At 43.8% G+C, this 27555-nt stretch overlaps 1 protein-coding gene across 3 annotated transcripts; it reads right to left on the reverse strand.

Annotated features, from left to right (window-relative positions):
• On the reverse strand, positions 1–27555 carry KPNA6 (karyopherin subunit alpha 6). Of its 3 annotated transcripts, none has more exons than XM_080921892.1 (14): positions 27491–27555; positions 14914–15047; positions 12349–12423; positions 11912–12011; positions 11157–11251; positions 9899–10030; positions 9328–9416; positions 8753–8852; positions 8294–8457; positions 7903–7981; positions 6917–7042; positions 6315–6442; positions 5009–5187; positions 1–4172 (listed from the first exon to the last, which is right to left on the reverse strand). In XM_080921892.1, exons 1-14 carry the CDS (start codon positions 27492–27494, stop codon positions 3985–3987), a joined length of 1593 nt encoding a protein of 530 aa, XP_080778018.1. In that variant the 5' UTR covers positions 27495–27555; the 3' UTR covers positions 1–3984. The 3 variants fall into 3 exon arrangements, with proteins under 3 accessions (XP_080778018.1, XP_080778016.1, XP_080778017.1); XM_080921890.1 differs by having other exon boundaries at positions 12331–12423; XM_080921891.1 differs by lacking the exon at positions 27491–27555 and adding an exon at positions 27098–27176 and having other exon boundaries at positions 12331–12423.

The raw sequence follows: 27555 nt of genomic DNA on the forward strand, positions 1-27555 counted from the left end.
TTTTTATTTTTGTTTTGTATCTATTACAGTGTTTGAAACCTAAAGAAATACATTTTCTCTTCAAATTTGGATGTGTATATAAATATCATTTGTCTGGACTCAGCACACTCAATGCCATGGTTTCTTGGCCTATTTCTGCTCTGAAATCAAGCTTTGTTTGTCTACCCAGGGGCCCTGAGAACATGAAAAAATAGAGTTTACAGTTCTTAGAAAAATAAAAGCAAATGAATTTGGAAAGCAAAACCTGTGAGGATTAAATTCACCTTTCTAGGGTTCTTACCTGGAAACCCAAGCTCTTCTTGAGCGATATTCCATATTCTGGGTAGCTGAGACCTCATACCCACTTCATTTATATAATAGGTTAAAGGAAAAAAAAAGTGATTCCCAAAAAAGCTGGCTAACAAAGCCAATACCTCTGTCCAGCTTCGTGGTGAGAACCTGACAGGTCTCCAGGCAGTCTGTCTTCCCCCACAGCTCCCTGCACATGCTATATTGCTTCTTTTTCTAAACCAAAACCTTAAAATCAGAGCCACAGGAGGGCAGGGCTAGTGGGTGTCATCAGCATGTGCTAATGTGAGCCTCAGAAGTCAGGCTAGCCTAGAAATAGGTAGGTAAGCCCAAGCCCTTGAAGACACATCACAAGAGCACTTCCCCTCTGGTAATATTGGGCTCCCCAGTTCCTGGCTGCTTTTCTTACAGCTTTGGTCCTGCACACAGTTCAGGCTTCAAACAAGATGCTCTTTCAAAGGAAAATAAGTTCCATTCAGATTTTGGTTGAAGATGACCGTAGATTCTTTCCCTGTCATCTGTGTCTTATTCTGGGGTGGGACTAGAGGACAGACTGGGAGATTGAATTGGCTATGAAGGCCTTTGGCCAAAGCTAGTATCCACCACATGGATCCTTTGAGGGGCAAATTCTCAGTTTGTTGGCTTAACAAAAGAATACAAAAGATAAAACAAAACAGAACAAAATACTGGATGAGGTTGGTTTAGAATGTGCTAGGGAGTCTCTCTTACCACTTCTCAGGATGTGCCACTTGAAGCTGTCACTGTTCAGAGTCTCCTATGGCTGAATGCACCTAGCCCTACACACTTCCCTAGCCTGCTAGGGAAGCTAGCCACCATCCTGTCTCCCTCCTGAATCTGCATGGACCTGAAGAAGCTCCATTTTTTTGCCTTTGAAAAGTCAGATTCTAAGCCTGAAGAATGTCCAAGAGGATGGATACCAAAATGAGTGAGGCTGGAAGAGAAGAGCTGAGGTCTGAGCAGAAAGAGCAAAGACCTCCAGGACATGGAGAGCTGCGAGAGTGGGCTGCTGGGTTTGCAGGCAGAAGTAGAACACTTCCTCCATACGGGAAGTGTGTCTCTTTATTGGCTTGGTTTCAGAGAAAGAAACTCCATGCATAAGAACTGTTTCCTCCCCCTCAGCTAAATACAACAGCAGCTCTAACCCGTGGTTAGCTTCAGAAAACAGGCTCCTGGGGATGACTTCCAGGTACAGAAGGAAGGACAAACAGTAGATACAAGGTCCCAGGTAAAGGCAACACCAAAGGTCTCAAAAAAACAGGTTATTAATACCTGTTCCTTGGAAGCACTTGTGTCCACAGACCCAAGCAATAATGGTACCAAAAGGCTGTAACCAACATCACGGACTGTAGTCACTGGGGAGAGTTGGAAACTGAAGCCAGTCTGTGTCAGGAGCAGTCAGTCAGTCAAGATGATCTGTGTGGGACACCTAGTGCAGCCAGATAACCAACCTCTTCCATGTGGTACAGGATCTGCTCTGAAGCCAGAGATTATTGAAGAAAGGGCAGAGGAAAGCAAGAGCAGGACATCTGTGTCTCATGGTAAGAATCTGGCTCCAGAGCTGGGGTCCTGTCACTTGAGATGTTCAGGTAAGGGCGATGATGATGTCATAGAGAACTTTTCTTTGAACTAGGAACAGTTTCTGTCAGATAAAAAAAGGCCCAGTCACTTGCCCTCCCAGAAGGTACTCGCCAACATGGTCACTGTTGGATGAACTTTTCAGTATCAACCCTGCACTAGCTTTCTTAGCGGAATCTGGAGCAGGAACTCAAAACTAAAGGAGAGACGGTGGATAGAAAGGCAGAGGCCAGCAACAAGAACCTGAACTTTAGATCTGCAAGTGTGGGGCACAGGGAGATGTGGGAACAAAAGTAAGAACATCATTGTTCTAGAGAAAGAAAAGTGTGGGTAAGGGGAGGTGTGGGGGGGGTCCATCACAATGGGATACTGTGCTGCCACCTTCACAGGTACCACCTGGCTTACAATGTACCCCATTCCCAGCTCCCAGAGTTCGGTTCTAGTGTACTGTGTAACCCCTTAAAATATAGGCCAGCAGCCTCTGAGGCACTGGATTGGCTTTACTCAGAGAGAGAGAAGAGAGGAAAGAGAAAGTGGAGGGGGGGGGTCAGGGAGGAAATGAGTGAAAGGGAGGCATCTGATTAACTTACAAGAAAGGGGAAATGAAAGCCAGGTACAAGGATCCTCAGAAGGGTTCTCTGCTAACAGGAGAAGCAGCAGTGTCATGACTTATTGTGGGTAACAGTGGCTGACAGAAGGCAGGCTGCTTCCTGCTTGGAAGCAAGGAACAGAGCAGCACACTTCACTGGGCTTGATCTCTCCTTGCTCCCTTCAGGTTTGGGACAATCAGACCCAGCTGATTTACTTCATAAAGGTTCCAGAAGTGAGAGTTGGTCCCAAGTGGTGGCCCAGAATACAAGCAGAGAAAATAAGGACCAAGTTCAGTCCTCTGAGCAGAAGGTTACATCTCTTTCTGGTCTACCTCACAGCATCCCATTCACATCCAGTTTGTCCTCCTAAGACCAATTAAGACTGACCTACTTAAAATACAGACTATTAAAAAAAAATACAGAACTTTGACATTCTCTCCTTTGGAAGTAAAATATACATGATCCAACTATGGCAGAAGGAAGAAGAAAGGCCAAAGGCAGGGATTCATGACTATCCCAATACACGACACTAACTCCAACCTCCTCTGCAACTTATGGGTCATCAGAGCAAGGACTTTCTCCTCAGGAGAAGGAAGGACCACAGCCCCCCATCTCAAGCTCAGGAGAAAACACAGCCACCTCAGAGGTTCATTCAACTCTGAGGTGAATTTTCAAGTAAACAAATGAAGTTGGGTCGCACCATTCAGGAGGTGGGTAGGAAGCAGGGTCAGGAGCTACACAGGAGAAGACCTGTCTACAGACCTGTGCCCCTCCCTTGCACTCCACTGGTGTACTTGCTCCAGGAGAGTGAGGGGATCCTCCTAAAGTAAAGAGGTCTTCGGCACAGGGTCAGAGGAGGGAGGGACCTTCGTCTCACAGGGGCCTCCCCATTAGCCAGTATTTCCAGACAATGCTGGCAGCTGGGTTTCTAAATCCAGCTTTTTGGGAAGAACTTTAATACAAGAAAAATGTGCAAAAGAAAAAATTAAATAATCCAAGCATACAAGATTAATATTCGGTCAGAGCAAGAACACTTTGTTTTGGACTTCTCCCCTCCCCACCCACCTCCCACCTCTGGAATTTTCCATCTGCTCAAGTACCCAAGAGTTACACACGTCAGGGCAGAGGACTGGGATGGATGAAGAAAGATAATTGGGAAGGAAGTCACCACTAAAGAAAATAAAAGAAAAAAAAATTTAAAGGTGCAAATTGATTACCTCAGTCCTCCTTTGTCTACCCCTGGGCTCCTGGGTTAAAGACATGTGTGCAGCCAAAATAAAGTGTAAAAGGAGGAGAAACCCACATGTCCCCTTCTTGTCACAAAACCCAATTCGAGCCTCAGATGGTTCTGTCTGTCCAGAGGGCACTCCCTCCAGGGAAGGGGATGAGCAGGTCAAGAGCACAGTCTCCAGGGCAGCGGGTGTGTGGTGGCTGGTCTCCTGCTCACCAGAAGGCTGCTCCTTTGCTGGCTGCCGGTGCTTCCCTCCCCTCCCCTCCCCGGAGGCAGACATTATAGCTGGAAGCCCTCCATGGGGGCCTCAGGCTGCTGGAAGATAAACTGCTGTTGTGTTTCATCCACCTGAGGGGCCAAGCTGCTGTCGTCATCCTCCACACCAAAGTAGTGCTCAATGAGGTCAAAGGCCTTCTGGTAGATTTCCTGGTTCTCATGGCTCTGGAGAAATTCAATTTTATCCAAGCCTATGGTGTAAGAAGAAAACAGGTATGTACCTTTCCTTTCCTGAAGTTCAAGTCCCAAACAAGCAGTGGGAACATATCTTGAGGAACGATACCTCAGGTTGACCTCTGGTCTGTCTACATACACACACGCACATGCACAATTGATTGATTAAAGGCTGTAGACTGAATTTTGTTGTAAGCTAACTGAGCAAAATCATGATTTGTCTCTTCTGAGATAGGCTGGCTAAGGCAATCCAGTATTTTTACAGGAGAGACTGTTGGAATGCATGTTTTCTAGCTCCTGGCAGTAATATCAAATTTTGCACTGTTCCTCTTGCATAAGTTGTATTGCATCTACTTTTGAGGTAGGTAGTGCCTATGAGAACAGCACTGACCTACGGCTCCTCAGAGGGCAGAGATGGTGGGACAAGGAGGCTTGGTAGTGAGAGTAGTTACTTCTATGTACCTGGCTAGTTAGCGCAAGTCAGCCGCTCCCAAGAAAAGGTCTGAAACCCTGTGCTTAGGATAGCTTGGCTGGAACAGGAACTCATCACTGGCTTTAGAAGCACGGACTCAAGAGCTGGTGAGATGACTCAGAAGGTAAAGGCTCTCAAATCTGACAACCTGAGCTCAATCCTAGGGATTCACATGGTAAAGGGAGAACTGATTCCTCCAGGTTGTCCTTCATCCCACACGTGCCATACCATGCACGTCCACATTCATGCATCCACACACACAAATGAATGGATAAATAAATGTAGTAAGAAAAATAATCTCAAACACAAGTTACATAAAATATTAGAGGTATTCCAACATTTCCCCACAAATGGACATATGAGGTCGTGGAGAGAACCTACCATAGGCTTCCTCAATGAGGCCACAGTAGGGATTGACCCCTGAGCCACTGCGCTTGCCCTCTTGCTCTCCAAGCCGCAGAATGTTCTCTAGTCCATTGAGGGCCACTTGTACAATTTTTGAATCCATTACAGTCAGCAAGTCACACAGGGGCTTAATGCAGCCCAGTGATACCAGGTACCTGGGGACCAGAAAGGACGTACGTTCCACATGAATACAGAATACATAAAAGTACACCAGGTGCTTTGACCTGTGGGTCTCCCTCATACACACCCATACTCAGCACCAACTACCTAGCCTTCACCTATCCTTACCTCCTCCCTGCCACCGATCTGTTCCCTAATGAACACTGTCACTTTGCCTACAGCGTTATCAGCCAAGACAGACTAAGGAATTCCTCAGGCTCCTTATTGCCCTGAGTACCACCTCTATGATAAATTAGTATCAGGTTATTCAGTTGTGGTCAAACTGGAGAAAATCTCCAGATTCCTGATTCTTGGACCTTTATATCTATTGTTCTTTTCTATCTAAAAGGCCTACTACATAATACTATACTTAACCCTCCTTTCTACCCCCGGCACCATTTTTAAACATGGTTTCTCTGTGTAGCCATAGCTCACCTGAGATTAACTATATAGACCGGCTGACACTGAATTCAGAGATCTGCCTGTTTCTGACCTCAGAGTTAAGTTGTACACCATCATACTCACCTTATATTTTCCTTTTAATGTTTTAACTCAATGACTTCCTTTTTCCTGAGACTTTAATATGTACAGACTTTATTCCCTTTAGTAGATTATAATTAGGGGGAAAGACAGAGCCAACTTGTATGATTCTCCTAATGTTCAGATGATGAACACTAGAATAAAGGTGCATAGGTACCAACCGGAGGCTGAGGCATGTACCTACGACCCTGTGATCCCAGGCCAGGAGGCTATAGCAAGAGGACCACAAACTCAAGGAGAGCTTAGCATACACAGAGAGCTTTAATCTCAACAAAACAAATAAAACTCAAAAACCCCCAAGACTTAGCTGGGTATAGACGTATGTGCACATAATCCCAGCACTTGGGAGGCAGAGGTAGGATAGGTTAGCCTGTCTTAAGATTCTGTCTCAAGAAAAACAACCACTATCAACAACACAGCAATCTCTTCTATCATCCAAGATCACTTAGCAGCTTACTAGTTAAACCTTAATATGGTTAGACTTGGGCAGACTTTTCCCATCCAAAGCCAGTTAGAGTCATACAAAAGCCATAAACAAAGGATAGCACCCATATCATTTAAGACAACAGGAAAGGAATACTACCTGATCTGCTCAGGGGTTCCTCCTGATGTGGCATTGGTGATGGCCCAGGCTGCTTCTTTCCTTGTACGGAACTCTGCTTTCTGAAGGATTTCAATTAATACAGGGAAGATATTTGCATCTATGACAGCCTGAAAGAGAAATGAGGATGGAGTATAGAGGCAGAATGACAGTTTAAGGAGAAAAGGCAGATGGATCAGGCATGGTGACATATGCTTCTGTAATTCTAATACTTGGAAGGTGGAGGCAGAAAGACCATGAATTCAAGGTCATTTGAAGCTAGCTTGGGCTACATGGGGCATTGTCTCAGAGGAAAAGATGAAGAAAGGGCAAACCTAGTGTAAGAATCACAACTCAGGCTCTTTTTCATTAACCTACCTGCAAGTTCTTTGTTCTTACTAGAGAAGGGACCAGGTGTGGGATCACCTAGCTGCCACTATGACCAACTAGTTATGTTGACCCAATTGTTTGAGGTGCTGGGCATTGAATCCAGGCAATTCAATTGGGCAAACATCCTACTATTTACTGAGCTACACTGCATGTACTTTGCCTTGACTCCAATTTCTAATAGGAAACAAATGCCTTCTTTTGGGAAGCAAATCTACCTGTATTTGAGCCCTGTTGCCAGCAGTGATGTTTGAAATCGTCCAGCAAGCTTCTTTCCTGATTGATTCTTTAGAGCTACTCAGCAAGTGGAGGAGGCAAGGGAGGGCTGAACAGTTAAGAATGACCTAGAACACAAAAGCATAAGAAAAGGATCAAAATTAGATATTTAGAGTTAATCCAATTAAAAATAGATATGCACCATGATACCATAAACAGTGCAAAGTGCAGAATATTAGAAAATACTTGCAAGGCACGTACTGAGCTAATATGCAGGGTATATTAAGAATTCTTTTTTTTATTTATTTAATATTTATTTCATTACAGATGGTTATGAGCCACCATGTAGTTGCAGGAACTGAACTCAGGACCTCTGGAAGAGCAGTTCTACTTTACCTTACGTTTCCACGTTCCTGTGTGTGCAGGATCACACTATTTTACTCTTCGCAGACAGGACCTTGTAATGTGCAGGCTGGTCCTGGGCTCCTTCCTTCCTACTCCAGCCTCCCCGTTCTGCTACTGGTTTGTAGGAATTATCTTTCATATTTTTGGTTTTTTGAGATAGGGTTTCATGTAGTTGAAGATGGCCCTGAACTAGCTGAGCCTTCTGCCTCTAACTCGTAAGTGCTAGCTAGGACTACGGTGTGTGCCACACATGGTGCAAGAGGTTAACACAAGTTTACCATGAGGTAAAAGCCCTAGGAGTCTAGAAGTATGAGTGATCCCACAGCTTTCGGCTCTCAAAGGACACACCCAGACTTCATTCCTTATCCTGTTCCAGGGAATCCAGGCAGTCCATTTAGCTCTCTTTGCACAGGCACCAATTGGACTTGTTTCTAATTGTTTGAGAGGAGGAGGAACTTGGTAACACACAGGCTGCCAGTGCAATGCAGACCCGGTAGTTACACAAGAAGACTTCTGTCCACAAGCAGCTCTATGTTCTTCTGCAGCTGACCTGAGTTAAGATCCCATCCCTCTTCATCCTCACCTGGGTCTGGATGTCATCCCCAGTGACAATATTACCCACAGCTCTCAAGGCAGGAGACGCCACTTTGTAATCGTTGTGCCTACAGAGGAAGAACAGTGATTAGTGGGGTAGCAGCATGTCACATTCAGCCCGGCTGAAAAACAACACTAGCTGTATTCCTTCCAGCTCCAGACCTTTGGGTGGGTCTGCAATCTGTTTTTTGTAGCTTTTTTGCTTTGTTTTGTGGGACAGTCTTTGTACTGTAGCCCACCCTATCCTTGAATTTGCAATTCTCCTGTCCCAGTCTCCCAGTGCTGGGATTACAGCCGCACCACCATGCCTCACTGGTTAGAGTTCTTTGACCTTGGTAAAGCTAAGGAAACTTTCACCCTCTTGAACTGAAACCACTTACATCAGAAGCTCTACTAATCTCCGGCAGACTCCAGAGTCTATGACTGCCTGGATCTTCTCATTAGGGCCATCAGACAGGTAAGAGAGGGCCCAGCAAGCATCTGCCAGCAAGTCTGAGTCGCTGCTGAAGAGGAGGCGGGACAATACAGGCAAACAAGGAGAGACCTGTTGGAAGCAGAGTAAGGAGAACTGATCATAGGGCTACATCAGTTTTATCACTAAGCCTATCGTGGTTACCCCTTCCCAACATGGAACTCTACACCTTGGGAATGCCATAAAACCTGCAGAACCACCTTTTCACTTTCCTACTTTGATACACAGAATAGCCCTCTACACTGAAAATTGCCTTTTATTTGGACATGATTTGAGACTCTCATGGGTCTTCCCCAAAACTTAAAAAAAAAAAAAAAAAAAAATCCTATGATGGAATCCGGTATCACAGTTAGTAAGTAGCTCTCACCTTTGCGAACTCTGGAGGAGGGTTCTTTCCTCTGCAGAGGTTTGACAGGGCCCAGACTGCATTCCTCGTCATGGTCAATCGGGTGGACTTAGTAAGGAGTCTGTAAACAATGAAGCCATAATCTGAGCACTGATGCTCTAGCACAGGGCTGTTACCAATAAACCCTAGAGGATAACCTAGACCCCTATGACTATTTTGTTCTTGAAAATGGGTGACTGTTCAGTCCTGGCTGGTCTGAAACTTGCCAGGTACAGTGGGCTGGCCTCCCAAGGGCTAGGATTAAAGGTATGCACCTCTATGCTAGGCCTCATTACCTGATTTTGTTTTGTTACAGGGTTTTCTCTGTAACTCTGGTCATCCTTGAACTTATTTTATAGACCAAAGTGGCCTTGAACTCAGAAATCTGACTGCCTCTGCCTCCTGAGGGCTGGGACCAAAGGTGTGTGCCAACACTACCTGACCCAGGGATCAGGAATCCCTGATCTTAAGGGATCAAATAAACTTCCCCCAAAATGTACTGCCACTTAGGCACCCTACAGAACCCCCAGGTGCTAATGCTGTTGTTAATTACTCACGTTAACAAAGGATTAAGAATGGAACAATTCAAGACATAATCTCTGCAAACCGAACTGTCTCCAGCTATGTTCCCAAGAGCCCAGACTGCCTGAAAAGGAATGGAAGAGTTGTCACCCAGAGCCTGGTAGCTTCTGTGACTGCTTATAATCAGTGAATACAAAGTGGTCCATCAGGACGAGGACAGTGTTAGGGCTTGACAGCACACTGAACTGATCTCCCTAGATTCTAGGGTCTAGAATTATTCTTGCTGAGCACTTGCTCTCTAAGAGCTTTTCCCCAGAAGGCCCTGGTTGAGTGGGAAAGACAGGCTGCCATAAGAACTGAATCCAGAGACAAACTTCCATTAGGAAGGGAGAAAAAGTTTTGACTCTTTCCATTGTGACCAGGTCCACATGAGGTAAAGAAAGACTGCATAACTGCTTTCCATTTCTGTGTAAGTATCAGAGGCTAACCAACTGTCAAATGCGGAAACATCAAGCCTTGTTCATTTTTCCATATTTCTCTAAATGTGCATTAATATTTATTATACTGTCAGTACCACTAAAACATTAATCAAATCTTGAGCATTACCTGTTCTTGTACATCTTCAAAGTCTGAATTAAGCAGCTCTATAAAAATGGGGACAGCTCCTGCTTCAATGACAATTTTGGTCTGCTGAGAGGTTCCAGAGGCAATGTTTGTTAGAGCCCAGGCAGCTTCAAACTGAAAGTGAGATTACAAAACAACTGAGAGGTCATTCCAGATTGAGAGCAGCCCTACCTACCACCTTCCTTACAAGGGCCAGCCTCCAGCATATAAAGAAGCCAAAACAAACACGTCTTTCCCCACCATCCTTTAGTCAGCAGCAGAGCAGTGATGGGATTTAATAACTTGGGTTTAATAACCCAGGAGTTCTCTCATCTCTGAAACAAGGGTAAGGGTGATGGTATACTCCCTCTCCCCAGTTTCCCTCTCTAAGGTCTTACTCTATTCCCTACATGCTGAAACTACAGGCATGAGCCAGCACACCTACAGCACACCTACATCTCCACCTACTCTCTGCTGTGTTTCAAGCAAGATCTGATGGATCTGATGTTCATTATCTGTCTCTGGACAAGAGACTCAGACACAGTGAGTGATTTGCATCAGGGTAAGTTAGAATACACTAAACTCTCTGATTTATTTATTTATTTATATTTTTAAATTTATTTATTTTATAAAATATTATAGCTCACAAAATTTGTTACATAATAATATATGATGAATACACAATAACACTGATTTATAATGAAACAATGTATCACATTCTCAGATCTCTGAAATTAAAAACTTTCTTTTTGGGTTCTCTCCCTCCCACCCCCATCCCCTCTAGGTCTAGCTATGTAGCCCAGGCTGGTATCAACCCTGTGGCAATCATGCTCCAGCCTATTGCATGCTGAAAGTATTAGCGTGTGTTGGCTTAAAGCATAAAGCTTTCCCCCCATCTTTGCATATATACACTGTGGAAACTCAGCCAGGTTCATATAAGAATCCAAAACCGTTTTATTTTTTGTGTCTGCGCCATACCATGCTAGTAGACGTCAGAGAACAACCTGTAGGAGTTCAGTTCTCTCCTATCATGTATCCTGGGTGTGTCTGTCTCTCATTTAAAGACACTTACTGTGTAGAACAGGCTGGTCTCAAACTCAGGTTTGTTCTCTTTTCTAGTTTGCAGGCTGTACTAACATGTTTTTAAGGAAGGAACTTCAACTGGTAATTTCCCCATATTATTTTCCCATCTCCAGATATAGACCAGAGAGACAAGTCTCTGTGGAACTCTCATCTGGCCATTCGATCTTAGTGCCTTTACCTGTAATGTGCAATTTTCATTCCTCTTAAGAAACTCCACAAACCGATCAACTACTCCTGGAGTGTTAATAACTTCATCTATTGGAGGACTCGGCTCTAGAGGAAGACAGGAAAGACATGAAAAGTGAGAAGCTTGGACTAATCCAGTCATAATCTTAGATGCCCTGACCACTTTAGTAAACATTCCAAAACTATCTTTTGCTCATCTACGGCTGTGGAATACCTTTGGCATGTTACAAACACAACCTAAATTAGATATGCTCACCTGTGGCTTCCTAAATGTAAGCACAACAGAAAAGGAGAGAGAGAAAAGGCCAAGGAATGAGCATCCCTAGCCTATATATTACCCTTTTAACAATGGCCACTCAGTGCTATTGCTGGGTGGTGGTGGGCCACACCTATAATCCCAGCATTTGGGAGGCATTGGCAGGTGTATTTCTGTGAATTCAAAGCCAGCATAGTCTATAGAGAGAGTTCCAGGACAGCCAGGGCTATCCTGACTTTTTCCAGAGAAACCCTGTCTTGAAAAACTAAAAACAAAACAAACAAACAAAAAAAGTAGCTGAAGAAGGTGCTGAAGATTTTTGGGGAAAGGGATTATTAGCAGAGGGAATATCAATATAAAGTGGGAATATACCTGACTTGTTCAAAGAAAACCCACCCAGAAAGGTAGGATGAGCAATGAGTAGGAGTTAAATAAAAGAGACAAGAGGCTAAATTACACAGCCCTTCTGAGAAGGACCAGGCTCTCTATACCTTTAGAAAGGAGTTTCCGGAATTTCTGTGTGGTTGCTAACTGCAAGTCAGAATCGTCAGAAAAGAGCATCTCCACCATTTCTCTTGTGATCACACTCTCCTAGAATAGAAAACAGGTTAAGACCTTGTGGGTCAATAAAAAAACCAGAAGGGAGCATATAATCTTGCACGGCATTCTACTCTTTAAGATCCTCAAGCAAGGAGGGCATAATAGATCCAGGAGGAGGGTTTATCCAATCCATATCTGCTTCAAGAAACAATATTTAAAAATGCTTCCTTGTCTGTGGTGCAGCTTCCCTAAATGGTTCTGCAGGGATTTGCAGAGTTGATTCCTTGCTGATTGGCCACAAAAAGCCAGGAAACCTTCACATCTGATTTCTGTCCTGACAGCAACAGTGACCGTGCCTTGCAGGGCTTACCCCAGTTGTGGAGCTTACGTAGGAATCCATCAGCAGACTATCAAACATGGCAGCTTCTTCATTAATCAGCTCTACATTTCTTCGTTTAAAAAGCTGACAAGAGAAGAGAGGAGACAGAGGGTAACATCACTCCCAAACTGAAGGCAGATTATGACACAATGACAAGAAAATATGAACATGAGGAAAGTGAGGCCAACCTCTTAGAAGACATGAAACATATTCAACAGCTCTGTTTTCTGTGATACATCTACTCACATTCTTCAAAAACAATTGAAAAAAAAAAAAACAAACAAACAAACCTTTGGACTTTGTGTAATGGCAAGGAGATGAAAAAACATTAAAAAAATAAGGGTGGCGATGGCTCCATCTTTTAATTCCAGCACTTGAGAGGGAGAGTCAGGCAGTTCACTGAGGCCAGCCGGGTCTACAGAGAGTTCCAGGAGGACAAAGAAAATGTGACAAAAGCCGTTAAGACTCAGTTAAGATCAGTCTCTGGCCTGGGCATTTTTCTTTTTTGAGACAAGGTTTCTCTATGGAGTCCTGGCTGTCCTCAGAGATCAACCTGCTTCTGCCTCCTGAGTGCTGGGATTCAGGGTGTGTCCCCAATTGCCACTGTCCTAAGTACATTTAACACAGAAGACTCTTAAAAGAACAAAAGGTTAGAGATATGGCTAGCTGTTGCTAATCAAGGGGACCTGGTTTCAGTTCCCAGTTGAATCTTACCCAGTTCCAGTAGATCCAGTGCCCTCTTCTGACCTATGCCAACACCAGGTACAAATACATACACAAAACATACACATACGCATGAAATCAAAGTGCTTCTCTGTTTTGATTTGATTGTTTTGGAGCATTTCTATATGGCTCTGCTTGTACAGAAGGCAGCCCAGGATTTGTATGCAGTATGAAGACAAAAGGCACAAGGAAGCTGGCGAAGTACAGCCACTGGTAAACTGTCTAGTAGTCATTAAATGACCTCCACTTATGCTCCCACAAACAACCCTTACTAAACCCAGTAGGCACAATGGAATGAGAGGCATGGAGGGAGGAGTTACTGGGAAGGAGGAGATAAGGAAGCTAACAGGATAACTGTGTTACACAGATAGAATAGGTTTCTCTTAACTGTGCTGATACTGTGTTGTCTACACTGGCCTTGAACTCACAGAGATCCACCTGCCACTGCTTCCTAAGTGCTAGGCTTAGAGGCATGAGCCACCACTGCCAGATCAAAATAGTTTTCAAGTTTTTAAATTAAAAAGAAATTTACATGTACGCATATGTGCCTGAGTAAGTTCAGGTTCAGCACATGCATGTAGGAGTCCACAGAGGACAGAAGAGTGTGTCTCTTAGAACTAAAATCATATATGGCTGTAAACTACCCTGTAGATGCTAAAACCCAAACCTAGGTCCTCTCCAAGAGCAGTAAGCACCATTAACAGCTCAGTCATCTCTCTAGCCCCAAATTTATGTTAAAGGATGAACAAAAACCAGGACTAAGAGATGGCTCAGTGGGCAAAGCACCTCTGAACAACCATGAGGAGCTGAGTTGGAGTCCCCAGCACTCCCACTGTCACGCCAGCACTACCACAGACAGCTGGGAGGGAGACTGGCTAGCACATGATAAAAGGAGACCCAGGCACAGCCCAGGTTCAAGGTGAGGACTAACACTCAGAGGCTGTCCTGATTTCCATCTGCATGCCACACCATGCACAGCGCCATGTGCAGCCCAAGCAACCAAGCAAGGAAAACCACAGGGAACAGGAAGTTACAAATCCAATATGGAATAAAAATGACACTTGGTTTAATTTTTAGAAAAGAATTAAAATTTTTTCCTTTCCCAAATTTCCCAACATTCCTTTACAAAAGGAACCCAGAAGGCTGGGGAGATGGATTAATGAGTTGAATGCTTGTAAAGATCCCGTGTGTAAGTTAGGTGCAGCAGCACACAGCTATAAACCCAGCACGGAGGAGGCATGGTCTCTAAAGCACACTGGCCAGCCAACCCAATCAGTGGATTCCAGGTTCAGTGATAAAAGTTAAGGTGGACAGCAACTGGGAAAGACTTCAGTATCAGTGTCTGGATGGGAACACACACCACACACACACACACCACACACTGGGAAAGACTATAGTATCAATGTCTGGATGGGGACACACCCACACACCCACACACACACCACACTGGGAAAGACTACAGTATCACTGTCTGGATGGACACACACAGAGTTTGCACACATGCATACCACCCACAAAACAAACAAGGAAACAAATTAGATGACTAGCTTGTAGATAAACTACATTTTCCTATGCTGGCGTTTCTCAACCTATGGATAGAGATCCCTTTGAGGGGAGGGGTTGCCTAAGACCATTGGAAAATACAGATATTTACATTATGATTCATAAGTTATGAAGTAGCAGAATAACTATGGTTGGGGTCACCACAACATGAGGGACTGCATTAAAGGTTCGCAGCATTAGGAAGGGTGAGAACCACACTGCCCCTGGCAGAAAGATGAAGGGCAAAGGCAATCCCTGAAGCTGGTCAGAGTCCCTATGGGCGCACCTGAGAGTAATCAGTTAACTTACTTGTTGCTCCCGCTTCTGTTTCCGAAGCTGAATGCCCTCTTCCTCCCTTCTTCGTCTCATTTCCTCAGGATTTAAGGCATTGTTCTTATAGCTCTTCATTCGATAATTGTCTTTCCCTGGGCTTGCCATGGTCTCTAGAAGGGAAGAAATTGTCAGAGCTGTGAGCGTAGCACTTACTTGAATATCAATAAAGGAAAAAGTATAGGAAGATGGCAAATAACTTCTGGCCCTGAGAAATAGAATGAAGAAGCAGAGAAGCATCTAGGATGTTTTGGAAGTTTACTTGGCAAAGCCCCTGAAGATATATTATCTCAGGGGGGAGGGGCTGCTGAGTCGATGGCTCAGTGGTTAAAAGTACGTGCTGTCATCGAAGAGAACCCATGTTCAATTCCAAGAACCATATGGTGGCTGACAACCATCTGTAGACTCTAGTTCCATGGAATCCAGCACCACTTATTTATTTATTTATTCATTCATTCATTTATTTATTATTCATTCATTCATTCATTTATTATACATAAGTACACTGTCACTGTCTTCAGACACACCAGAAGAGGGCGTCGGATCCCATTACAGATGGTTGTGAGCCACCATGTGGTTGCTGGGAATTGAACTCAGGACCTCTGGAAGAGCAGTCAGTGCTCTTAACTGCTGAGCCATCTCTCCAGCCCCCAGTGGCATTTTCTAACCTCTGAATGTACCAGGCACATAGGTAGGCAAAACACTCATACACAAAGTAAAACTAAATAAATCTTAAAACAAAAACAAAACAACAACAACAAAAAAAACCAACAAGGGAAGGAGAAGTGATGAGGAGCACTGGCTGCTCTTGTGGAGGATCCAGGCTCAGTTCCCAGACCCACATGACAGCTCATAACCATCTGTAGTTCCAGTTCCAGGGCACTGGATGCCTCTTCTGCCTCTCCAGGTTGCTGTACACAAATGGGGCATCAGGTATATAGAAACAAATGTACATTAAAAATAAAAAAACAAGAAAGCAAGCCATCAAATGAAGATGGCTCAGTAGTGGGCGATGGTTTTGCCACCAAGTCTCAGGACCCAGTTCTGTTACAAGGGTCCACACAGCTGGAGAGAATCAGCTACTGCAAGCTGTCCTCTGACTTCACATGTCCGCTGTGTGCTCACGCTCATGCACAGACACACACACACACACATACATACATACACACAATGATCTACAGTGGCCTCTCCTATGGGTCCCTAAACAGGTAGATGAGACTACTAAAGGCAAGCCCCTATGGAATGCTGCCCTTTAGTACCTGACACATAGTTTTTCATGATTGAGCCTGTGCTGTCCCAGAGGCTGTCCTCTCCTTTGAGCACAGTTGACAGTTAAACTGAAATAGGAACCACATTGCTTCTTTAGTTACCATGGTGATAAGTAACTATCACAAATATCTACTTATGACTTCATTGGAGAAGCAGGCAACAAAGAATAGAAGGATGAACATCTTCAGAAGCACATGAGAAAATCCCATTACTACAGACACTCCCACCTCAAGATGCTGTTCCCTCTGGCTTAAGAGTGCCCCACTTCATCAGTCACACCTGATTTTTAGGAACTCATTTTCACAATAAATAATTTTACAGTAAATTCTCTTTATAGATCAAAGTCCAAGCAACAACAAACCCAAAGTTAATGGGTGAGCCAACACCTACAACATTAGAATCACCACATAAAAAATCTCCAGAGTTCAGTCAGTACAGAACATCGATACTCAGAGGGTCGACATAACACAATAGAGATGAATAAAACCAAGCATGCAGAGATGCTCTTCTAAAACATACTTCACTTACTGTCATACCAAAGACAAGATAACCAGACTAGCATAAGTTTTATGTCTACCTAGTTATTACTATGAACGAATACACAGATGACAGCAAAAATTTGGTATTATAGCCAGGCAGATCTCTGTGAGGCCCTGTCTCAGAGAGAAAAGGCAGGAACATGGCAGCTTCCAGGCAGGGATGATGCAGGCAGAGTTGAGAGTTCTACTGCTAGTAAGACTGGCTTCCAGGCAGATAGGGTGAGAGTCTTAAGCCCAAACCCACAGTGACACATCTACTCCAAAAAGGCCACACCTCCTACTAGTGCCACTCCCTGACTCAGCATATACAAACCAACACATTCCACTCCCTGGGCCCCTAAGCTTGTTCAAATCTATGAGTGTATGAGACCACACCTAAACATAACAGAATGCAAAATACATTTAGTCCAACTTCCAAAGTCCCCATAGTCTACAGCAGTCTCAACAATGTTAAAAGTCCAAAGTTCCAGGTCTCTCCTGAGATCCATCTAATCACTTAACTGTAATCCCCAAAGCAAGACAGGAAACCAACTGGGCGAACTCCAAACTGTCTCCAAATCTAATGTCAAAACTCCTTTTTCAGCTTTGTTGACTGCAACAAACTTCTTTCTCCTTGGCTGGTTCTACTCCCTGTTAGCAGCTTTCCTCAGTAGATCGCCTATGGCTCTGGCATCTCAAACATCTTGGGGTCTTCAAGGCAACTTCAATGTCACAACTTCTTGTTCCAATGAGGATCCACATATGATCTTCTGGGCTCCTCCAAAGGGCTGGAGTCACTTCTCCAGCTTTGCCCTCTGTAGCACTCTAAGCTCAGGTTGATCCACCCAATGCTGCTTCTGTTCTTGGTGATTATCCCATGGTACTGGCATCTACAATACCCTACCTAGGATCTTCTGCTGCAACTAGGCTTCACTAGTAGCTCTTTTCATGGTGCCAAGCCTCAGATCCTTTGCATGACCCTTCAGTCCTAGGCCATCAACTGCAAATGAGGATGCACCTTCACCAATGACCTTCCATGGCCTCTCACAGTCCCAAGCCTCAGCTGCTCTTCATGACCCCTTCATGTCTTCAAAACTAGTACTACCTGGATGATTCTTACATATTACCAAGTACAGCTGCAACATGAGGTACAACCTTGGTTATCTCTAAAACACAGCTTCTTTATGTTCTCAGAAAACACTTCCCAGAAGATTTCACCTCAGGGATGCTGGTCTCTTCTTAATCACCACTAATTTCTTAGCTCTGGCTAACCAGCACCAATTGTCCCAGTAACACTTTCTATTCTGGACTCTAAAGCTAGAGAGGCACGTGGCCAAAGCTGCTGAGTTCTGCTGCTTGCAGGAGCTGGAAAATGGCCCCTTGTTCTATTACATTATCACTAGCTTCCTCTTCTCCAACTCCTTCATTGCCTAAGCTTGGCTGTCCTGGATCTTGCTCTGTAGATTGACCTTGAACTCAGAGATCAGCATGCCAATCTCCTGGGAATAAAGGTGTACACCAGAACAACTGGATCTAAATTTAGCTGGGTAGAATCTAGCCCCAAGATCCCTTAATCTAATGTTATCTCCTAGAACACAAGATTCACTTCCATTTCACTTCCTGGTGCCCCTTTAATACTTAAACCACAAATTTTAATATATTAAATGTTAAATATATTACATTTAACATATTTTATATTTTTCCTTTCTAAGCTTGCTATACTTGCTCAAAACACTCTTCATGGGACTTAACCAGAGAACAAAGTCTCTACTGGGCTTTTTTGAGACTTCCTTTGTTAAAATAATATAAATCTCTTTACCTTAGACTCAGGTAGACTCTTCATATAAGGGCAAAACGCAACCACATTATTCACCAAAATGCCACAAAAACAGTTGCTAGGCCATATACTGAAATTCTTCTCCACTGAAATCTTAGATCAGGTTTGCATAGTTCAAATCAGTCACAGCAACAAAGTCTTCCATAGTCCTACTAGGACTGCTCATTAAGCCCCACTTAGAATATTCCATGGCCTTTCAAACCCAAGTCCCCAAATCTACATTCTTCCAAACAAAAGCATGGTTAAGCCTAACACAGCAATACCCCAGTCTCTGGTACCAACTTCTGTCTTACTTAGGGTTTTACTGATATGAACAGATACCATGAACCAAGAATTTTTTCTATAAAGACAACATTTAATTGGGGCTGGTTTACAGGTCCAAAGGTTCAGTCCAGTACCATCAAGGCAGGAATGTGGTTGCGTTCAGGCAGGCTTGGTGCAGGTAGAGTTGAGAATTCTTTATCTTCATCTGAAGGCTGCTAGTGGAAGACTGGCTTCTAGGCAGCTAAAGTGAGGCCCTTAAATCCATACCCACAGTGACACACCTACTCCAACAAGGCCACACCTCCTACTAGTGCCACTCCCTGGGCCAAGCATGTATAAAACATACTTGGGCTGAGTCACTTTTCAAGAACTTTTGAAATTCAATCTTATAATGTCAAATTTTAATCTTTCGAACTGGTTTTTCTTTAAAAAAATTTTTTTAAAAATCTATTAGGATTGTGTCTGTGTGTATGCAGGCAAATTTGCCAAATACACATGTGAAGGTCAGAGTCAGGTCACCAGGCTTTTGAGGCAAGTGGATTTACTGGCAGTCATCTTGAGAGCCTCTAACAGTTCAAGAGCAGAACTGCTACTGGCTCACAAAACAAAAACAAAATGTATATCACAAAATTATGTGAATAGAGGTTTCTCTTGAGTGTTAGATCTCAAAGTCAAATGGCAAAAGTTAATGTTGGCAGCCTTGTCTGTCATTCACATATTTTATTTTTTTGGTTTTTTTGAGACAGGGTTTATGTGGCCCTGGCTGTCTTTAAACTCAGAGCTCCATGTGCTCTGTCTCCCCAGTGCTAGGACTGTGCCACCACTGCCAGGCTCTGTCATTCACATTTCATCCTCAGCTCTTCAGATTTCTTGTGTTTTTTAATTATGCTTAACAAGGAAGATTTTTAAAAAGGGTGGGGGACCTGTCACTTGCACACACACTAAATGCCATTAAAAACATATCCTCAGGGGCTAGAGATGGCTTAGTGGTTAAGAGCACTGACTACTCTAACAGGACCCAGGTCCTATTCCCAGTACTACGCACATGGTGGCTCACAACCCTCTGTGCTCTAGTTATCATGGATTTGACACACTCTTCTGATCTCCATAGGCACCTGACACGATGCAGCATAGACATACATTAAGGCAAAACACTAACACACATTAAACAAACAAACAACCAAAAACATAAAAAACTATTTGCCAGGTGTGGCAATAGACACCTTTACTTCCAGAACTGATATGCTGGAGACAGGCAGATCTCTGTGAGTTCCAGGCCAGTCAAGGCCACGTAGTGAGCATCTGATGGGCATACTGGTTCATGACTTTAACCCCAGCCACTGGGGAGACAAAAGAGGCAGGCGGAGACCCACCTGCTGTGCCTCCCAATTGCTGAACTGAAGGCATGCCCCACCACCGCCTGGCTCCTCTACCTGGATTAAGACAGCGCTGCCGCTCTCCTCCCATTCTTTTTACCCTAAGAACAGGTGCTTTTTGATTCTATAGTTTCGAGATATCTAGAGACAAACACACAGATAAGGAAACCTTATTCCTAGACTTTAGATGCCTTCCCTTGGAAATCAGAGGTATTCTAAATTGTCTGCATTTAGACACATTTCACTATTACCATCTACTCTGCTGCTTGGGTAAACAGGGGACACACTTGATCCTCACCATACTCAGCTTAGCCACCGCATGAAACCAAAACCCAACCAGGGGACTGAGATTTTTTTTTTTAAGATTTATTATTTATTTTATGAACATGAGCTATGAGTACACTGTAGCTGTCTTCAGACACATCAGAAGAGGGCATTGGGTCCCACTACAGATGGTTGGGAGCCACCGTGTGGTTCCGGGAATTGATCAGGACCCTTGGAAGAGCTCTTAACCGCTGAGCCATCTCTCCAGCCCAGGGACTCAGATTCTTACCTCTATTCCCTACTATTGCCACCTCAATCACTGTCACTATCATGATCTCTTTCAAAGACTACCACACTACTTAAAGAGTTTCCTAGTGGTGGCCACTGAGATAGCACAGCAGGCCAGGGTGCTTACCACCAAGGCTGATACCCTGGGTTGACCAGAGGAAGCTCAAGCCTGAAGAACCTAAAGTCCCTCAAGCGGAAGGGACACTTCTGACTTCCACATGTGTGCCATGGCAAACCCATACTCATGCCCAATAAATATAACAATTTCTAGAATTTTACACTCCACTAGAAATGCTCACATGCAAAAGAGGAAATGAGTGGAATGCAGGATAGGCAAAAATGTCATAAAACTAGAAAAAACAATAGGAAATCCTTGCATGCTGACCTGCAGATTCAGATTTTGGAAGCATATTTTGGGACTGGAAAAAGGAATACTGACTCGGTAGTTAAGAGTTCTAGCTGTATTTCCAAAGGCACTGGATTCAAGCCCCAGTACCTACATAATAGCTCACAACCACCTGTAATTCCAGTCCCAGAGAATCTGATCTTACCTTCTAATCTGCAGATAGGAGGCATACAAGTGATTTCTCTCTCTCTCTTTCTTTTTTTGAGACAGGGTTTCTCTGTATAGCCCTACCTATCCTAAAACTCACTTTGCAGACCAGGCTGGCCTCAAATTCACAGAGATTTGTGAGAGATGCCTATATCTCCTGAGTGCTGGGATTAAAGGTATGCCTATGTACTCAAAATATTTTTAAAAGCAATCTTGGCAGTTGAAAGCATGGAGAAAGCTTCCCTACATTAGTCCTCAGTGGTTAACTCCTGGTCTTATTTAGCCTAGGCTAGCCCTGAACTTGCTTGCCAACATTCATTGTTTATGAAGTTCTGGGGATCACCTCAGCTCTTTGTACATTCTAGATAAAAATTCTGCCAACTGAGCTACAACCCAAGCTGTCCGTTCAAGAAAAAAATTACATCTATTTTACATGTATGTTGGCTTAGGTGCATGTGTAGAGGTCCAACACAACTTCTAGGACTTTGTCATCTCCATCTTCCACATGTGATTTTAGACTTGGTGGCAAGCACCATCTTGCTGAATCTACTCACACTCTTAAACTACCCTTTATTTACAAATTATGCCACATACTTTTGGCATTGCTAGAAGCAATTTCAGAGTCAGAAAAGAGCTTTTTACAGAGGCAGAACACTACCCTTAATAGCCCATATTCTGGTAACAACTATACAGAGGCTTTAAGGTCTATTAATAGTCATAGCAATGGGATATATTCTGAGAAATTCATCCTTAACAGATTTCAACACTGTGTGAACAGAGTCTACTTACATGATCCTACTAAGATGGTATATTTTATTGTACACCTAGATTATATAGTATAGCCTATTGCTCATAGGCTAAAAAAATGTTATGGTACTGAATATTACAGGAAAGACAAAATGATAAGCATTTATGCATCAAAAAATAAAAACAGTACGGAAAGAAAACACTGCGGCACAGAGAAGGCCGACTGTATAGGACTCAGCATCTGACGGGAGTGCAGCACTAAGTCGCTTCAGGAGAATTAATAGTGAGCAGTGTGTCAAAATGCGGAGCCTATGATGCTGTCACTCCCTCTGCAGGTAACTAACACTGCACCTAAACGTACAACTTTTTCTTCTCTGTGGCTGCACAGATTGTTGGGTGGTTAAGAGCACTTACTATTCTTGTAGAAGATCCATGTTTGACTCCCTGGATCTGTGCAGACTTAATGGCTCACAAATGCCTGTGACTGCAGTTTCAGGGGAGCTGATGTGCTTCTCTGGCCTCTACAGGTCTCTATCTGCACTCACAGGCACACACCCACAGAAACTTATTTAAGTACACATAAGAAAAATAAGTTTAAAAAATATCTTTTATATTTATGAGCATAAATATTTTGCCTGCGTGTAAGGAACTACATATATGCCTGGTGCTCTCATAGGTCAGCAGAAGGTGTTGGACCCCCCAGAACTGAAGTTATGGACGGCTGTGAGATGCCATGTGGGTGCTGGGAACTGAACCTGGGTCCTCTGCAGAAACAAGTGCTCTAAACCAGAGCCATCTTAAATCTTAAAAAAAAAAAAAAAAAGTTTTTATTTTTACATTATAAACTTTGAAAATTTTAACAACTTTTTGACTGTTTTGTAATAATAGGTTAAAATACAAATACATTAATTTTTTTATTCAGTACACAACTGTATAAAAATGTCTTCTTTATAACCTCACTTTCTGATTTTGAGATATGGTTCCACTGCATAATCCAGGCCAGCCTTGAACTGAGAATCCTTCCTCAGCCTTTAAGCACTAGGATTGTGAAAAATCAAGCATCTACTACCATGGCCCACTTCATTTTCCTAAACAAACAAAACAAAACCTCTAATTTTTAACTTTTGTGTGTCTGTACCTATATGTACATGTATGTGGGTGATTACAGGTGCCTACAGATGTAATGTAGTCACAGGCTGTTGCAAGCTGCCTGATGTGGATACTGGGAACTGAACTTGGGTCTTGTACAATAAACGCTCTTAACTACTGAGCCGTCTCTTGACCCAAAAAATGTTTTTGTTTTTCAGCCAAATATGGTGGAGCTTGCCTGTAATTCTAGCACAGGGGAAGCTGAAGTAGAAAGTTCCAGGCCACCTGGTGCTACAGAGTAAGGTCCTGTTTCAAAAAAAAAAAAAAGCCCAAGACACCTGAGGGGGGGAAGGAAAGAAAAAAAAAACCAAAAAGATTTATTTTCCCATTTTTTTTCCAGCTGGATAGTTCAGTGCTTAGAGCATTTGCAGAGGATGTAGTTCAGTTCCTAACAAATATCTCATATCCAGTTCCAGAGAACCCTACACCTTCTTCAGGCATCCATGGACAGTAAGCACACATGTGACACACACACACACAGACACACACACACAGGCACTCTTGCATACGCATAAAATGAATAAACCTTTTAAGTGCTGGAGAAATGGCTCAGTGCTTTAAAATAAACTTGAAAAGGTCCTTAAAAAGGACCTGGGTTTGCTTCCAAATACTCATATGGCTGCTTAGAACTACCCATAACATCAGGTCTAGGGGAGCTGGTGTCCCCTTCTGGCATTGGTCACCCACACAGTGTGCACACATTTACATACAGGCAAAGCACTCATTTTTTTTAAAAAGGCTTTTTGTTTGTCTGTTTCTTTTTTGAGACAGGGTTTCTCTTTGCAGTCTTGGTGGTCCTGAATGAAACTTACTCTGTAGACCAGGCTGGCCTTGAACTCAAGAGATCCACCTGCCTCTGCCTCTGGGAACTGGGATTAAAGGTGTCAGACACCCAAGATCTGCAGTTACAGAGAGTTGTAAACCAAACTCCAGTTTAAACAGCAGCTGGTGGTCTTAATATTAAGCCATATCTCCAACCCAATATATATAGTCTGTGCTCATGAAGAGGAAAATAGGTGTGTGCATGGTAGTAAGAGACAATTTCTGGATTCCAGGGACCAAACTCAAGATATCAGGTTAGGCAGCAATCACCTGTGACCTCAGCCACCTAGCTCAAAACTTCTTTGCGACAGGGTCTTGTTATGTTGCCCAGGCTCCTTCAATTGTTGGGCTCAAAAAGTCCCTGCTCGGCTTTCTTCGTAGTTGGGACAAATGGGGCAAGCCAGCATGCTGGGTTGAGAACTTCAAACTCTAAAAGAACTCACTAAGATTGACAAGAGCTTCTTCAGCTACATGTTCTCTAGCCAAGTAGAAGGTGTTAGCTTTATAATCGAATAGATGTGCTCTTCACAGGAAAGTTGTTATGCAGGACATGACTGTTCATGACCATTCTATGACTTTGCCTGGGTTCAATACCTAAACTACTGAAAAACAACAAGAAGAAAACAAAAACCAAACCCAGAAAGCAAAGACTCAGACGTACACACTAGCCTGGATGCACAGCACAGTGAAGAGTTCCTGTGCTTCAGTTTCAATTAAAACACACAACCTGAGTGAAGTATCTGAAAGATGGCTGGCCGTTCAGTAAACCCCATTGACACAAGCACACACCAGCTGTCAGTAAGACAGCTTCCGGGGAACTGGCTTTTCTAAAATAGTCTAAAATACAAACTTCCAAACAAGAATCTCTTTTTAAGAAGCCAAAAAATAGGGCCTGGAGAGATGCTCAGCAGTTAAGAGCACTGGCTGCTCTTCCAGAGGTCCTGAGTTCAATTCCCAGCACCTTCATGGTGGTTCACAACCATCTGTAATGGGATCTGATGTCCTCTTCTGGTGTGTCTGAAGACAGCCACAATGTACTTGTATACATAAAATAAATGAATCTTTAGGGGGAAAAAGCCAGGGGAAGTCAGCTTTAAATAAGAAAAGTTCTTCTAGAAGTTCCAGAACTTTCAGATCTAAGTAGCCTTAAGTCAACTATCACTTAGGACAACAAAATTACAAGGACTGGTTTGGAGTTTACACTAATCAAGGCTTCTTGGATTTGGGGAGAGAATGCCAAATGCCCAGTTAGTAAGCCAGTGGCAATGATGATAAGATAGCCTGTACCCACTAGAATTCATCAGGTAGTGGTCTTTGCTAGAGATGGTCAAGAACATCTGCATCACCAACAAAGGCTCTGGGAGGGTACACATACGAGGCAGTGAAACACACCAGCCTGGTGAAGGCTGTGGTGTATGATAACCAGTGCCCAAAGGGCCTAGATTGCTAGCCTTACACTAGTTACCTATCTTCTCAAAGCATCAATTTACTGTTGCTAAGGGGACTACCCAGGACTATACATCGTGATTAAATATATTCTTATATATCACTGAAGTTGAGCTGGAAGTCACCTCACTCTATATACTAAAAATTCTTTCTGGGACTTTGGTCAAGTCTCATTCTTGCACTGAAGAACTTTTACATTCTAACAGAAAAAAAAATACTAAGTACTAACTTCACTTAACACCTTAGATCTTTTTTTGAGACAGGGTTCTCAGTGTGGCCCTGGCTATTCTAGAATTCTGTAGACCAGGCTGGCCTGGAACTCAGAGATCCGCATCAAAGGCGTGTGCCACCACCCAGCTAATACCTAAAACCGTAGAGGTTGTAGAGGTTGATGTAAAGTAAAATGTGGAAGAATATCACTTCTGGCTGATGATTATTAGCTGTTAGTTTCTTTGAAACTGTTTCTCAATCTGTAAAAATGAATCTCACAGATTACTCCTTTCCCTCCAGGGTACAAGTTAAGTTCCTAAATCAATCTTATGCTTTCCAGAGAGAGCTTTATGGAGAAGAATCTCTGTACTGAAGGTGGGACGAATGCTATGTTGTTTGCAGAGCTCTTACTAGGTTAAACATGCTCCCTTCCTAGAGATGTCAGGGCTCAGAAATGGAGGAACATAGGGTTTGTTGCACACCTCCTCTACACACAATTTTGTTTGAAAATTAAGTAACTGGATGAGTGGTAGGAAGTGGCAGGCCAGATTTGATTCTGAAATAACTGGCAGAGAAAGTAATTTATATTCCCTCAGAATCAGAGATTATACCAAACTCCGCAAATGCTTTTGGATCTCGATACTCTTCCAATAGGTAGGGGTCAGCAATTCACTCTGAACTTCTTCAGTTTTGTTCAGACTAAAGATTTCAAACTAGATCCAAAACAAAACCCAACTTCACAACTTTATGCAGGGTTGAAACTGTCCCCTCCTTCTTTTATCCCACCACTAGAGGGCCAGGCCATAAAAGGCACCAGTTAATTCCTAGGGCTCAGGAGTGATCACCCTGGTTTAATCACTGTGTGACCTTGGATAAGTTACTTTACCAGTATAAGCCTCAGTTTCCCCATCTGTAAAACAGGAATAACAGCAGTACCTATCCCATTAGGTTGCAACTAGGTTAAACGAGACACATTAAGCATTGGCAATGATGTTTGCACGTACAGATTAGAAATTTTAAAGTTTTTAACTTTACTGATGTCAATAAATTATCAATGCTGGTTTTGTTCCTGAATTCAAAGACCACCATCATATCTTTAGGGGCAACGGTCTTCGTATCCAGTATCCTCTTTAAAAAGATCAACAGGTCTCTCTCTTTTTCTCCTAACCAGAGTTGGCCCAGAAACCTTAAGTCTCTGACCTGTCTATGCCAAGAAGTCTGGTCTTTCTAACACTAAGAAGGCTGTCACTGAGTATAGCCGAACCACCCCATTTCTGTGCCGACTGGGACATTTTCCTGGCCTTCAAAGGCCCAAGCTCTGCTGGACCCGGCCTGCCCTTGGCTACCGGTTCAGAGCTGGCCTTCCCTACGCCTCCTCTCCACGGGACTCTACCCTCTATGTAGGCAGGTAGGACTTCACCTCGTTCGGAAGCGCGTCGGCCAAATGCCCACGGAAGCAGGCTCTCCGCGGTGGCGTCCAGGCCTGCCGCCCGGAGCCCGGCCCCCAGCTTCACAGCAGGAGCAGGGTGAGAGGGCAGGGCTTTGCTTACCCCGGGAAGCGCGAGCTCCGACCCGAGGCTACCACGTGGGGACACCCGGGGCGCTAGCTGTCCGGAACCAGATCCGGGGGCTGCTCCCCGTGCGGCCCTACGCTGGCCCTAAACTGGTCTGAGGGACACTCCCGATCTGCTTTCTCCTCCCATACCTATCTGGATGCTTCAGACATCTGCTTCAGACTAGAGACAGGCCCTCGCCAGACCCCGCTCCCCAACACCTCAGCCCGAACGCCCATCTGCTGAGCCGCCTCACTCACCCATCGCGGCTCCGCTCGCTCAGACTTGGCGGCGGCCGCAGCGGTAGCTTCAGCGGCAGCTTCGG

The sequence above is a fragment of the Micromys minutus genome (genome assembly GCF_963924665.1).
Source record: "Micromys minutus genome assembly, chromosome: 9".
Taxonomy (NCBI): domain Eukaryota; kingdom Metazoa; phylum Chordata; class Mammalia; order Rodentia; family Muridae; genus Micromys; species Micromys minutus.